This window comes from Crocodylus porosus, unplaced genomic scaffold, assembly GCF_001723895.1.
Source record: "Crocodylus porosus isolate Cpor-Errol unplaced genomic scaffold, CroPor_comp1, whole genome shotgun sequence".
Lineage (NCBI taxonomy): Eukaryota > Metazoa > Chordata > Crocodylia > Crocodylidae > Crocodylus > Crocodylus porosus.
In genome coordinates, this window is record NW_017728916.1 from 24,361,623 (window position 1) to 24,375,056 (window position 13,434).

The 13,434-nt window shown below is 41.0% G+C and overlaps 1 protein-coding gene across 1 annotated transcript in view; it reads left to right on the forward strand.

Annotated features, from left to right (window-relative positions):
- Positions 1-10,865, forward strand: part of LOC109310855 (non-histone chromosomal protein HMG-14A) — a 33,139-nt gene extending 22,274 nt beyond the window's left edge. Inside the window, exons 5-9 of the mRNA XM_019536185.1 lie at positions 966-997; positions 1,600-1,629; positions 2,578-2,628; positions 6,669-6,812; positions 8,516-10,865. Coding sequence (XP_019391730.1) covers positions 966-997; positions 1,600-1,629; positions 2,578-2,628; positions 6,669-6,812; positions 8,516-8,563 — 305 coding nt within the window. The 3' untranslated portion in view covers positions 8,564-10,865. The remainder of the gene's footprint in view (positions 1-965; positions 998-1,599; positions 1,630-2,577; positions 2,629-6,668; positions 6,813-8,515) is intronic.
- The last annotated feature ends 2,569 nt before the right edge of the window (positions 10,866-13,434 follow it).

Below are 13,434 nucleotides of genomic sequence, written 5' to 3' on the forward strand. Positions count from 1 at the left end.
TTCCTCCCCCCCTCCCTTCCCTTCCCTTCCTCCCCCCGCTCCGCGCGGCGGCGAGCAGATGGCTGTGCAGTGAGAGCCCGGGCCGTTAGGCGGCGCAGAGTTTGAAACTGTCCTTGAGGAGGAGCGGGGGGGGCGGTCGGCGACCATCATGAGGAACTTTCCTGCTCCTTCCCCGGGGCCGCCGTGGGAGCCATTCCCAGCGTCGAGCGGCTGCCGGGGGGTGGGAGGGGGCGGGCGACGTAGGGGCACTCAGCGACCCCCGGCGCGCAGCAAAGTCCGGTCGCGCGCCCGCCGGGCAGGGGGTGCCGCGTTGAGGCGGGGCCCGGCCGTAGCTCGCAGGCGCGGCGGGGAGGGGGAGGGGGCGCCCCCGCGCTCGGGGCTTGTCCTTGCGAGGGCGGGCGGCGACCTTGTCGGTGCAGGTGATTTGGCGGGAACTTTTTAAATGTTGGGACGCTGTGACGTCATGACGTCGAACACCCGAAGGGGGAGAAAAAAATCGAGGGGGGAGGTCCCGAGGCATTGTGGGAGTTGTAGTTGTGGGCCTGGGAGTAACGCGAAGGCCTGGCGGGGGCAGAGCAGGCTTCCAGCGACTGGAAGAGGGTTGCGGGGGTCAGAGGGAGTGAGCAGTAGTCAGGGTAGAGCTGGGAGCAGATCTGCAACCTGAGCAGGGATGCACTTCCACTGTGGAACCAGGACTGTCCTCTCCAAAGCTGGCCAGGAGCTGCCTAAAGTTTTGGAAGGGGCTTTAAAGATGCATGCATGTTGTGTGCTGGTTACTTGCTCCCGCCTCACACGGGGGGGGGAATAAAATAATTCTCCCAGCATGAATTCTGGGAGACTTTTTCACAGCCTCTCTTACCCAGTCACTGCTGAGATCATCCATCTCAACAGCGTTTGGCCTCTTTACCCCAGTGTAGTGCAAGATAGCAAACCTTCTTTGCTCTTTTTTTTTCCCTTTCTTTTGTAGGCTGCAGCTGAAGGCGAGGCAAAGGAGGAGGTAGGCTTGTTTCTGAGTCATTAATAAAATGCAGCGGGTTTTCAGAAGTTCTCAAAAGCACTAAGCAGGGCCCTTGGTACCATACAGGAGTTGAGACAGGTGTTTGAGGCAGGCTCAGGCCTTAAAAGGATGGCATAAGAACCCCTCTGCAGTGCTGGGGTCCAGTGTGTGGGGCTGTAGCACAAGACTGGTGGGAGAATTCACTGGTCTCCCAGCTGCTAAACTTTGTGCAACTGTGAGCTTTACTGGACTAGCACACTGAAACAGAAACAGCTTCTCTGAAAATTTCCAGTTTCAGGGCTGAGGAACATCAGTTTCAGGGTAAACATGTCTTAGTCTTCTGTAAGACGGTGCTCCATTCATAGCAGTGGAGATTCCCCACTGCACAGCAGCTGACAGACTGGGGTCTTGTTACTTTCCCAGAGTATGTTTAGAAGGAGCAAGCAGTGAAAGAAATACATACCCAGGAGGAAATGACTGGTTATTCTTAGCATTTGTTTAATGCTTCATTCAGTAATAGCTGTAATTTCTGATTTTATAATTCAGAATTTACAGCTGCATGTGCTTCCTGAATTGTATTTATTCATCTTTCTTTTATGCAGCCAAAGAGGAGGTCAGCTAGATTATCTGCTGTGAGTATCATCATCTTTTTCTAAAAGCAAAACACATTACATTTGTATATTAAAAATTCAGGCCAGTGACCAAAAAAAAAAAAAGTTTAGTGAGTAGCTCTCAGGCAACTTTTTGATGGCTATAATATAATTGCATAGGGTTATAATTTAATACTTAGAAACAAGTTTTGTACCACGTGATCCCAAGGCTTGCATATCAGTGGACTCCAGAGACAGATCCTACATTTCATGCATACAAGATGAAACCACTATGCTAGTTTAAAGACTCTTGGTCACTCGTATACAGAAGGAGCCTGACTTGGCCGTCTTTACTCGCACAATAAGTCCAGTCATTTTTACAAGTGGCTCCTAGGCACATAAGTCACAAAACCGAGGAACCAAGAGCTGCTGTACACCCCAAAGAGTGTGTTTGCAATCTGATGGTTTACAGGAAGGTTCAGAGCAAAGGCAAAGCACTCCCAAACATGGAACACTTTCAGAGTCCTGTAAGTGTTCCATGTTTGGGAGTCCTCAACACTTAAAAGGTTGGGTCCAGCTGATGTTAGAATGGAAGTTGAAGGTACATTGTTTCAAAGAAATGCTCATAGTAAAACATAAGCTCCCTATGCATACAGAAAGCAGTCTGCTAATGACAGGTAAGCTTCATCCTAGACTGCAAGAGGCTTAGATAAATTTGCTGTCCTTTAATGAACAATTATAGTAGTACAAAGGACTCTGCACCATGCAGAGTACTTTATATATTACTTTAAACAAGCATCTGGGCGGAATAAACACATTGAACAATTCGGTCTTTCAGTCAGTGTTTTAAGTCTACCAGTTTTTTGTACCACAAAAAGGGGAACATGTGGCTCAAAGTCTCTGCTTATGTTTTAAATCTAGCATAAGAAATAAGCATGCTGAAGTCCTGGCGCTCATCTGACACTTTATCTTTATTTCTTTTTGGTACAGAAACCTGCTCCACCGAAACCGGAGCCAAAGCCCAAAAAGGCAGCACCTAAGGTAAGTATCAAGACATCTTCAATTGAAAGAGGGGTTTTCTTTCCAAAATGTAATAGAAAAGTTTGCAGGTAATGGGCTTGTTTATTTATCTTTTTAAACATATCAGTGTTGTATTAAGGTTTTTCTGCTTATTTAGAGACATCTCTTAACAGAATCCTAAAAAGGTGAGCTTTTTCATCCCACTGCAAGTGCAGGAACATTTCCTGTGGTAAATTCTTGAGTGATTTATCTGTATTCAATTTTAAGTCGTTTGTAATGAGGTTTACGCTACTTGCCTCAGGAGACTGTCCCACAATTGGATAGAACTTAGGGCATTTATACTTTGAATAGAAATCAGAAAACTAGAGTTATAGGTGGCCTATCATTCCAGTTACCTCTGACTTTTGTTTTTAAAGCCCTGTCTTCAGTTGTCAGACTAACTATTAGAGCTAAAACATTTTTATACTTAGTGTCTTAGGGGTTCTATACACATGCAGGGGAAGCTGCTCCAATTCCAGTGTGTCAGCAGACTCGATTTAAATGTGGGAGTTACTGTGCTCTAGCCGACTCCAGCATCATATGCATCTCCATTCCTGCACTGAAAAATGGTGGCGGGGCACTTTAAACTAAAGCTCATTCAATAAACTAAGGCTGGATGTTTGTTGGAAAGGTTAGCCAGAGTAGTTTGTCCATTTCTGAGACCATAGTTAAAGTAGGTTTGTTGTTTGTTTGGTTTTTTTAATCCAACCATTTAAAGCCCCTTGGCGCAAAAACTTGAAATTTAGAAGGCTCTTGAGACAAGAATGTTTTGTTGCCCCTCTAAAAATTCACTTAGATTATATCCAATTAGAGTGGGGGGTTTTCAGGTGCTTGATTACATGCATGCAGCAGACTTTGCTAGTTGTTTGCTGCTACAATAGCTGAATATTTCAGCTGCCCTGAGCCTGCTTGAAGTCCCTTGGTGGCCCTGGCAAAGGAGAGAAGTAGTACGTGCCTGAGCCCTAGAAAAACAGGAGTTCCAGTTTTTTTTGGTTGGTATCAAACAGTTGTATATATTTAGTGGTCCTTCTGCTTGAAGATGGCATCGTTGCCCCAAGAGGACCCATTGTCTTCTATTTCTCTGATTTACCCATGAATGATCTAAAAGATAGCTCAAGGTTTCCAGAGCCAGCAGGTTGTAGAAGCTAGCTCTCTCTTATGGTAGACCCATGTTTTATCCATGCGGGCTTACATCTTTCAAAGCAAGTGTTTCATATCTGTGGTCTGGATTGTGCGGTTTAACCATCCAAAAACATTCCAGGGCCAATGGAAGAACCTGGAAGTCCCTGTACTCAATATTCTTCTGTTGTGTAAGCTTTTGGCAAAGTGTGTATTGTATCTCCCTCTAGTGGCTGGTAGTGATTCTTCTTTTAGGGCAAGTGGTACAGATGTGCTTGGGGGATCTAGAGGTCTTGGGTTCATCCTCCGCTGATGACCTTGCAGAGGTCAGTACAGTCCCACATGATGCACCTTGCTCTTTTAGTAGCTTTTGCAGACACACACAGACACCACATGCAAAAGCTGTGTTTAATAGGTGGTTAACGTTGCAAAATACAATCCAAACTTAATTTGGTCCTCTAGTGCATTTGCATTATGAAGAACTCTAATGATTTGTTCACATATTGTTTGTTATGTAGGAGCAGTGCCTTAGTGTTTGCACAGTGGGCTGCAGGAAGAAAAATACTTTTCTTGCATTTAAGGCACTGGATTTCAAGTGAGGAAAACTGAATTTTATTCTTGGTTTCATCGGAGGTTCCTATGTGATGCTAAGCAAGGTTATCAGAATGTATACACGACTGGAATGGAATAAAAATTTGTAACCAGTTACGCTAAGTTTGGCCTTTTCCCCACAGTGCTTAACTTTACAACTTTTATGTCCTTCTGAACAGCATTTTTATTTGGAGGGAAAAAACAAGAAGAATATTTCCTAACTTTAAAAATTATCCATAAATTAAATATTAGGGCTGACAAAAATTGCTACACAGACACACCTTATTTTGTTATTAACAATACAAGAAAAATTAGTAAAAAAAACCAGTATTGGTTTGGTGATACCATCCATGAAAAGTGAGCAACAGAAGAGTTAATATTGTTTTGTTAGCTCTGTCTTGGAATTTCTATAGAGTAGAGGATAGGATGCCTTTCTCCAGTCCCCAGACCTCAACTGGAGTGCTACCTCTAAGGCAGATAACTACCACTCTACTGATTAGAAAGGTTACCCAAAAGGAAATCTTCCTACCCTTTGTAAATGGACAAATAGCCTGATCCATTAACTTTAGGTATTGTCTTTTGAAGCTGTGTTTTAGGCCTTTTACAAATATTTCCATTTGTGAGTTGCATAGTTTTAGTATGAAGTAATTGCCATATGCTGTTAAGCCAAGTGTTTAAAGAAACAGGTACATTTTTTTTTTTTTTTATAGACATTGGGGGCTGGAAGGGACCTTGTGAGATCAAGTCCAGCCCCCTGCCAGAGGCAGAAGGTCTGAAGGGATCAAATGATCCTAGCAAGTTAAACATCCAAATGCCTTTTGAATGAGTCCAGGGTGGGTGCATGCACCACCTCTGTGGGAAGTCTGTTCTAGACCTTGGGCACTCAGACTGTAAAGTTTTTCCTTATACTGAGTCTGAATTGGCCTTCTAAAAGTTTGTGGCTGTTGGACCTAGTTATCCCTTGGGGAGCTCTGGTGAACAACTGTTCTCCCAGATCCCAATTCACCCCTCTTATATATTTATAGGCAGCCGCCAAGTCCCCCCTGAGCCTTCTCTTTGCCAGGCTGAAGAGTCCCATGTCCCTCAGCCTCTCTTTGTAAGGCTTGTTCTTGGCCTTTGATCATATGGGTGGCTCTCTTCTGGACTCTTGAGCTTATCCACATCCCTCTTGAAGCGGGGGGGCCCAAAGCTGGTTGCAGTACTCCAGCTGCGGCTTCACTAAAACTGAGTAAAGTAGAAGGATGACATCCCTGGTTTTGCTTCAGATGTGTGCCAGAATTTGGTTTGCTTTGCCGGCCATGGCTTCACATTGGTGGCTCATGTTAATCTTGTGGTCAGTCAAGACCCCAAAGTCTTTTTTGGTCACTGTGCTAGCAAAATTTTCTTGATTTCTAGCCAAGGTGTTCATTCCATGTTATGCACAATTTCTTCATAATTACCTGTTTACATCTGTGTACTTCGGAGTAATACATTTTTCAAGTATGCATATTTCTATCTCTGAGTGGTTGAGAATATTCAGTTTAGTATAATTGGAGTTTTTGGAACTAAGATGTAGATCCTCAGAATCAAAGTTAATAATCTTACTATTTATGTAGCATAGCCAGCATTTGATTCCAAAGTGCAAAAAGCTGTTACTGTGAAATTAGTGTCAGGTATGGTTTCCTACTTAGTTACTGATTCTTGTTTAAGGAAGTTTTACGCCTCCACACTTTAAACTTAAGATTTTTTTTTTCTTTTTAACTGCAGTGGCATTGAGTTACAGATAATATATAGTGCTGTCATTGCAAGGACTACTTCTGAAAATGGTCTTTGACTTCAGTTTTTTATAATTCTCTAAATAGGAAATACACTTGATCTGAGCCAAAAGGCCTCATCGTATAATAGCTAAAGAATTTCTGTTTCTATTGGATGCACATACTCAGGTTATTCATTTCTTTCACATGCCTTGATGGGTGGCTGCACAGCAAAATTGCCAGTTAGTCCTAATCAAACATTGTAGCTAATTTAATTAAATGTATATTTAAAATAGGATTTTTTTTTAACCCCAAGTAAAGAACATGCTTTTAACTTTGTCCGTATGTTGTGATAGTAGACTAGAGAACAAAGAACTTTGTGATAGAAACTTCCATGACATGCACCCACTTGTGTTAATTTTATTTCCAATAAGTAGCAGCAAGATTTTTTTGTTTTTGTTTTTTGGGGGGGTTTTTAGACAAAACCTTTGTCAGAATATGTCAGAATACTGACATACAGATGTATGTTTAAACTGGGGATTGTATTTATCATGCATTCTTGTTCATGTAATTTATCAGAAAGAGAAAGCAGCAAATGATAAGAAGGAGGACAAAAAAGCAGCAACAAAAGGGAAGAAGGGAGCCAAAGGCAAAGATGACGCTAAGCAAGAGGACACTAAAGAAGAAAACCACTCTGAAAATGGAGATACCAAAACTAATGAGGTACTTAACAACAGTGCGTACATGAGGAAGTGGAGTCTTAAACTATTCAATATTTAAAGCCACTGTAGGGACAAATATTCCACCTTACCTTTTTGAGGGCAGCCCAGTTCTGATACTTCTATGAGGGCCAGCTGAAGCAGCCATGCTGAAAGTTGGGGCTTCTGAGGAAGCAGAGGAAGGCCTCCATCTTTCTCTTTCTATGGTAGGTAGTAAAACTCTCAGCTGGTTTCATAGCACTCCTCCCTGCATTGGCATACGGAAGGACCAGAAAGCCTAGGTAGCCACAGACCCCCATGACATGCTTCCTGTTTTACCCTGAACTCAGCCTTGTCCACCATCTGTAGGCTGGTGGTTTGCTTCCACAGCCCAGGGAGGGCTGACACCACACACAAGCACACAGTCTGATTCAGATCTTCTTTTTCAGGGCACACAATTTGGTTCATACTAATAAAAAAAAATCCAGCATGCATTCTGCATGCAAACCTAGCCTCATCCCTTGACTGAGCGTCTTCTGTTCCCTGTGTGTTTCTACTCCAGCAGCCATTTACCTAAGAATCGGCCTACACCAGGATTTGCTAGACACTGATTTGTTTCCTGTAGACTTTTCCTAGGAGCTCTCCCAACCTTTTGTAAGAACCACCTGAAACATCTTTGTCACTACCATTCCAGCTGGGTCTGATAATTGAACAGTTGTGTCTAGCCTTGGCCCCACATGTATCCTTGAAGGGGAAATCATTTTGTGACAGTGTGCCGTTTCTGTCACACTATTTTGGGCCTGTTACATAGGAAGGGGCATGCTTGTATCTGTGAAGGAAATATTTTAACGTAGCGCTTTGAGTAGAGAAGAAGGAGGGATAGGGGATAGATTTGATAAGTGTTGGGATTTTATTATTGTGGTATGCAGGTTGCAATAAGCAAGTTTTGAGCTCAGAAAAGTCTTGCTTCTGGTGTTAGATTTCTGTGGGTTTTTTGTGGGTGGGAGTTCAATGGTGGGGGAGGTCTGGGGATGGGAACTCTCCGTGACTCAAAGTTTGCTTGTTGAATATTGAATATTGCATTAATGGATGCATCTGCTAGAGCAGTGGTTCCCAAACTGGGTTGTGACCCCAAATGGGGTCACAATGTCAGCAAATGGAGTCGTGGGGGTTAGGGACTGGGGGTTGGGAGTGAGAGGCCATGCTGAGGAAATGGGGCCATAAATGGGGTCACACTGAGGAAAAGTTTGGGAAGCACTGTGCTAGAGACTGTAGGCATTGAGTAACTTTGTAGAAGGCAAGTGGGATCTCTTTGTAGCTACACTTGTTCCAATCATAAGAACATTAGAAAAATGTTGCTAAGATCTGTTTTTCAGAAGATGAAACTATACAGGATTACCATATTTTATGCACAAAATTCTTAGTTTCCTTCTAGCCCGTGTGTATATGAAGACTTTTATGTTCTAATTTATGTGAAATATTCTAAACCTCCACTTCTCTAAATTTACCTTAGTCAAGTGTTGACTTCATCAGTTCTCTTGGTTTTTTTAATTTGTTTACAAAAATTCTAGCATGCTCATGTCTTCCTTATTAATTTTGTATTGTTGTCTAGTCACTTACAAGGGTTTATGTTTGTGTATTTGCCAACTAACCTTTCCATGATGCAGTTTAGATGGGGTATTATTAGTTAAAATGTAATATTTCTGTTCTTCCCAAATGCTTTCATAGGCACCAGCTGCTGAAGCATCTGATGATAAGGAAGCCAAGTCCGAGTAATGTTAACCCTGCCCTATATCTCCATCATTTGGTATCCGTACCTCCATGCTGTATTGTTAACAGAGAGGAATATTTTTATCAACTATTTTATAAATGCAGGTTTTTTTAGCATGAATTTAATTATGGAACATCTTCATCTCGGTTACTTGGGAATTAAATCCCTAACAAAACAAAAAAAAATCATTGTTTTTAAATTTTGTGATTGTAATAGTTTGTATGGTACATGGAAAGAATAAGTGGTGGTAGCTTTTGACTTCTGTCAGTGTGTCCCTTTTTGTGTAAGTCATGCTTACAGACTTCAGATTTTAATTTTACCCTTGTATGTGTTGTATGGTTTCTTAAAGTGGGGAGGTCTCAAAACAAATAACTGTTAAACATTCCAGTGGTTCTGTGGGTTGCTTTTATAAAGAAGGTGAGATATTTTCATGAAAATCTTAAGAGCTGAAAATCTGCTGTTTCCCAAATGTAATTTTATTTTGTCAGTTTTGAAAAAAAATAAAAGCGTAATCTTGTTTTTAAATGAAATACAAAATTTCTTTTAAAAGGGCAGGTTGGTTGTATGTACCCACTGTTAGGAATTTTGCTGGATTTATCTTAATAAAAAAGACTCCTCAAAAGTTGATTGTGGTTTGTTGCTTGTGCTGTAAACTTGTATTATTGGAATATAATAAACCACCTAACGGTGGTTAGTAGCACAATGCATCATGTTGAAATAAACCATGCAGCCAGCAGGCCTTTGAGTTCACAACAGGATCAACAGTTGGGTCTGTAAGCCATTTTCTTCGGCAGCATACACAAATACCAATATGGGCCAGACCCAAGCAGGTGAAATTGGCATGGCTAAATTGGTTTCAGTGTACATATACTGATTTACACCATTTGGGAGTCTGGTCCTACATCTTCATTGTAAGGCCTTAAGCCCTCTTTCACAGATTGTAATGCTTAAGGCTTATTTATGTTACTATTTAAGCAAAGATGATGTGTTTAAAATATATGGCATAACCATAATAGAAATTAGTAGGATTAACCTCCCAAAATGTTAGGGTAACCTATTTATGTTAGATTTGCTAGTCACTTCAGTATAGTTTCTTAGTTTCCTCTTGCCCTAAGACCGTTGCATACTTTTTTATGCATAGAGGTTTAAAGGCTATTACGCTTTGATAATATGAAATGGCTTTCTGTCATTAAGGGAATGTTCTATAGCATTGGTTAAATAATTCTTGTTTATATTTCACTTACTTAAGAATTTATTACTTTAAAAAGAATTTCAGGAGCCCATTTACTGTTTTCTAGTAGGAGGTGCACAGGTATACACAAGTGTTTCCCATTAATGCAGTACTCTTCCTGATTAATTTGGGAGATGGTAACTAGGCTCCAGGCCAGGGTTTAAATGGAGTAATAATAGTTTTCTACCTAATTTTATTCCTGTTATTACAATTATACATTCAAATAGAATATCAAGAATATTCTACATCTTCATCTTAAAGTATTTTTATCCAAAAGTCATTCACATTCATGGCCTGATAGATCAGACGTTTACCAAGAAGAAAAATGTTTGTGGTGCAGCATTTAAACATTACCTTTTTGTACACGACTATCTGGCAACCCTAGAATACAGTGTACATATATGCTGTCAGATAAAACACACCCATATCAAGTGAGCTTTTTTAGCACAAGCCTGAAAAAGTTTCAGTTTTGCATTAAGGTTCTGGGTAAGAAGGTGCATCTGAGCCCATAAAGCATTCATCTTGCCATTGATGGTGTTCTGTACCCTCCACCTAGGCTTATTTTTGTAAGGGTTGAGAAGTGGGGAGAACTTGGTTTTCATTGTCAAATGTGAGAACTACTGTATTGTTCCAATTATGTGTCAAACTTTTTCCCTTGAAAAGAACCATAAAAATGATGGTCAACCTATTCTTAGGGCCAAATTATAATTGGAAGAATATGGTAGTATTATATGGAGCAGATGACCCTGCCTGGAATGATGGCAGCTGGTTCAGTTCATGCAGGAAAGCCCACACTGGCTGGGGCAAGCCAGATGACCACCACTGTAGTTCCAGGGAATGTCCCTAGTCTGCTGCACTGGACTAAGAGGCAGGCAGGCTAGGGAAGCCAGGAGTTCTTAGAGTTTAGTGTCAAGCTGAATCTTCCAGACCCCCAGCTCTGTTGAAGGGAACTAGGAATCCTTGGGCCCCTAGCCGTGAGGGAGGTACCACCGGAGTCCCCCAGCCAGGACACATTCACCATGGTAAGCTGTCAGGAAACAAGTAAGAGCTGGATATACTTCGTAAGTGCAGAAATACAAAAAAAAGTGTGGGGGGAGGTGCATTAAATGTACATAAGGCTGTTCTGCTTTGTGCATTCATTATTTGGAAAACGCAGCCATCTGACAGTTTCTAGCACTAAGTGAAAAAAGTCTAACATTACATGTAGAATATTACATTTTATGCCAGACCACAAAGTCCCTGAATGTACTTTGCATACACCTGTAGGAGATGTCGAATCTGAGCCAATACCTGCCTATAACCAAATATAAACACAACCACCCATTTTCTCCTTACCTACATCCCTCAAGAATTAACAAAAATGTGGATTTGATCCCCCCACAACAAGGGCTGTTTGGATTCACAGTTTTGGCTCCACTGGTCATGTGAAGTTGGAATTCAGCCTACAATTCAGCTTTGGCAGGGCCCATCTTTTTTTTTAAACTGGTAAGAAGCTTCGATTTAACTAAAAATAGTAGTTTTGATGTGTCAATATTTGTACTGACATGGAGTTTTACACCAAAGACCACATGGTAAGTCTTGGGCGAAATTATCTTTGCTACAGAGGATGCTTTTTTTTGTTTTTAGTGCATTTAACCCTTTGGGTCCTCTCCTTGGTTATTTGATTCTCCTCCAAGATTTTGCATAGACAACAGCAGGTCAAGGACTTCATCAGACTTTAAAATTATGAGCCAACTGTGCCCTTGTTGTGAAGAAGACTAACAGCATACTGGGCTGTATTAGTAGGAGTGTTACCAGCAGATTGAGGGAAGTGATTCCCCTCTATTTGGCAGTGGTGAGCCACATCTAGAGTCCTGTGTCCAGTTTTGAGCCTTCTACTACAGAAAGGATTTGGACAAATTGGAGAGAATTCAGTGGAGGGCAACAAAAATGGTTAGGGGGGCAGTGAACAGTATTTTTGAGGAAAGGCTGAGGGAACTGGACTTATTTAGCCTGGAGAAGAGAGAAGACTGAGGATTTAATAACAGCCTTCAAATACCTGAAGGGTGGTTCCAAAGAGGATGGAGCTAGGCAGTTCTCAGTGGAGGCAGATGACAGAACAAGGAGCAGTGGTCTCAAGTTGCAGCAAGGAAAGTTTAGATTGGATATTAGGAAAACCTTTCCCACTGGGAGGGTAGTAATAAAGCACTAGAACAGGTTATTCAAAAAGGCTGTGGAGTCTCCATCCTTGGAGGTTTTTAAGACCCAGCTCCGCACAGCCTTGGCTTGGATGGTGTACTTGGGGTTGTCCTGCTTTAAGCAAGGGTTTGCACTAGATAACTTACTTAATGTCTCTTTCAACATTGATTTGATTCTGTGATTTATAGTTATTGACTTACATTTGTAAAAAGAGCTATTTTTACTAAAATTGAATTTGACAACATAGAGTTGACTTACATGCAGGTTTGATTTATAAGCAAAAAAAACCAGGACATGTAAACGTATTTTTTCTTTGTAGGTTTGTGCAAGTAAGTTGCCAAATTCTAAATGGTATCTTTACCTGGCACTTATTTAAAAAAATCTATTTGTTATGTTATGTGCGGTTGTAGAACTTTTTGGCACTCCCACCAAAATGTAAGCAATTCAAATTGGTACGGGCAGGGAGAGGAACTGCAAGAAATTGTGCTTGTGTCCTTGTCTTTTAATGATGTATAAAGAATTTGGCAATGGTTTGAAGAATAATTTTGTTTGGGTTTTTTTTTAAAGATCTTTGTCTTTTGTGCTTTATATATTTCATTCAGCCTAGTAAGACCTTGAATCATCAAAGAACAAGTGAGATTTTGATATTGGGAATTTCTAATATTTGTAAAGGATAAAAAGGAATAAAACCTATTTTAAAATAAATAATAATGCTTTTTGGTTACTTTCTAATGCAGTCAACCAAGACAAATAGCCTCCCCCTATTTATTTTTGCTATCAGGTTGTTTTTAAAAAAAATCAGTGGTATAGATCAGTGGTTTTCAAACTGTCCAGAATCCTTGGGTTCCATGATGGGTCATTAGGGATTCTGCAATTGCAGGGTAATACAGTGTGTTGGCAGACAGTATGCCACCACTGCCAAGCCTGAATCCACAACAGTCTTTACGATAGGGATAGGGGTTCCCCAGCAGAAGAAGTGACATGAAAGGTTTACATAACTTAAGGAATTTTGAAAATCACTGGTCCACACCACAAGCAAAACTGAAATTGTACCTCTGTAAGTCCATTAAAACTTTAGAATAATCAGTATTTTAACTTATTTATTGTTAATGGGATAGCATTGCTCAAAAGAGCTTGGTAAGTAATTAAGAAGTTAACTTTTCCTCAGGGAGCTATGCAGTTGTATTGTAGAGGTGACTTAAAAGGAAGTGCCCAGTTCCTAAAAGGGCCACTGAGTTTCAAAAGGGGTATTTGAAATATTCCCAGGTCCGTTTCCTTTACTAGCAAGTTACTATCTCTCTAAATTATACTATTAGAATCATTTAGTAAATCATTCAAATGTCTTAAGACCTGATCTTCCCTTGCCATGGAAAAACTCGCAGGAGCAAGAATATTCTAAAAATGTACCTCTTGCTACAGCTGGTCCAACATTGTCTCTAGGTGTATGCTTACAACCTATATCCATGG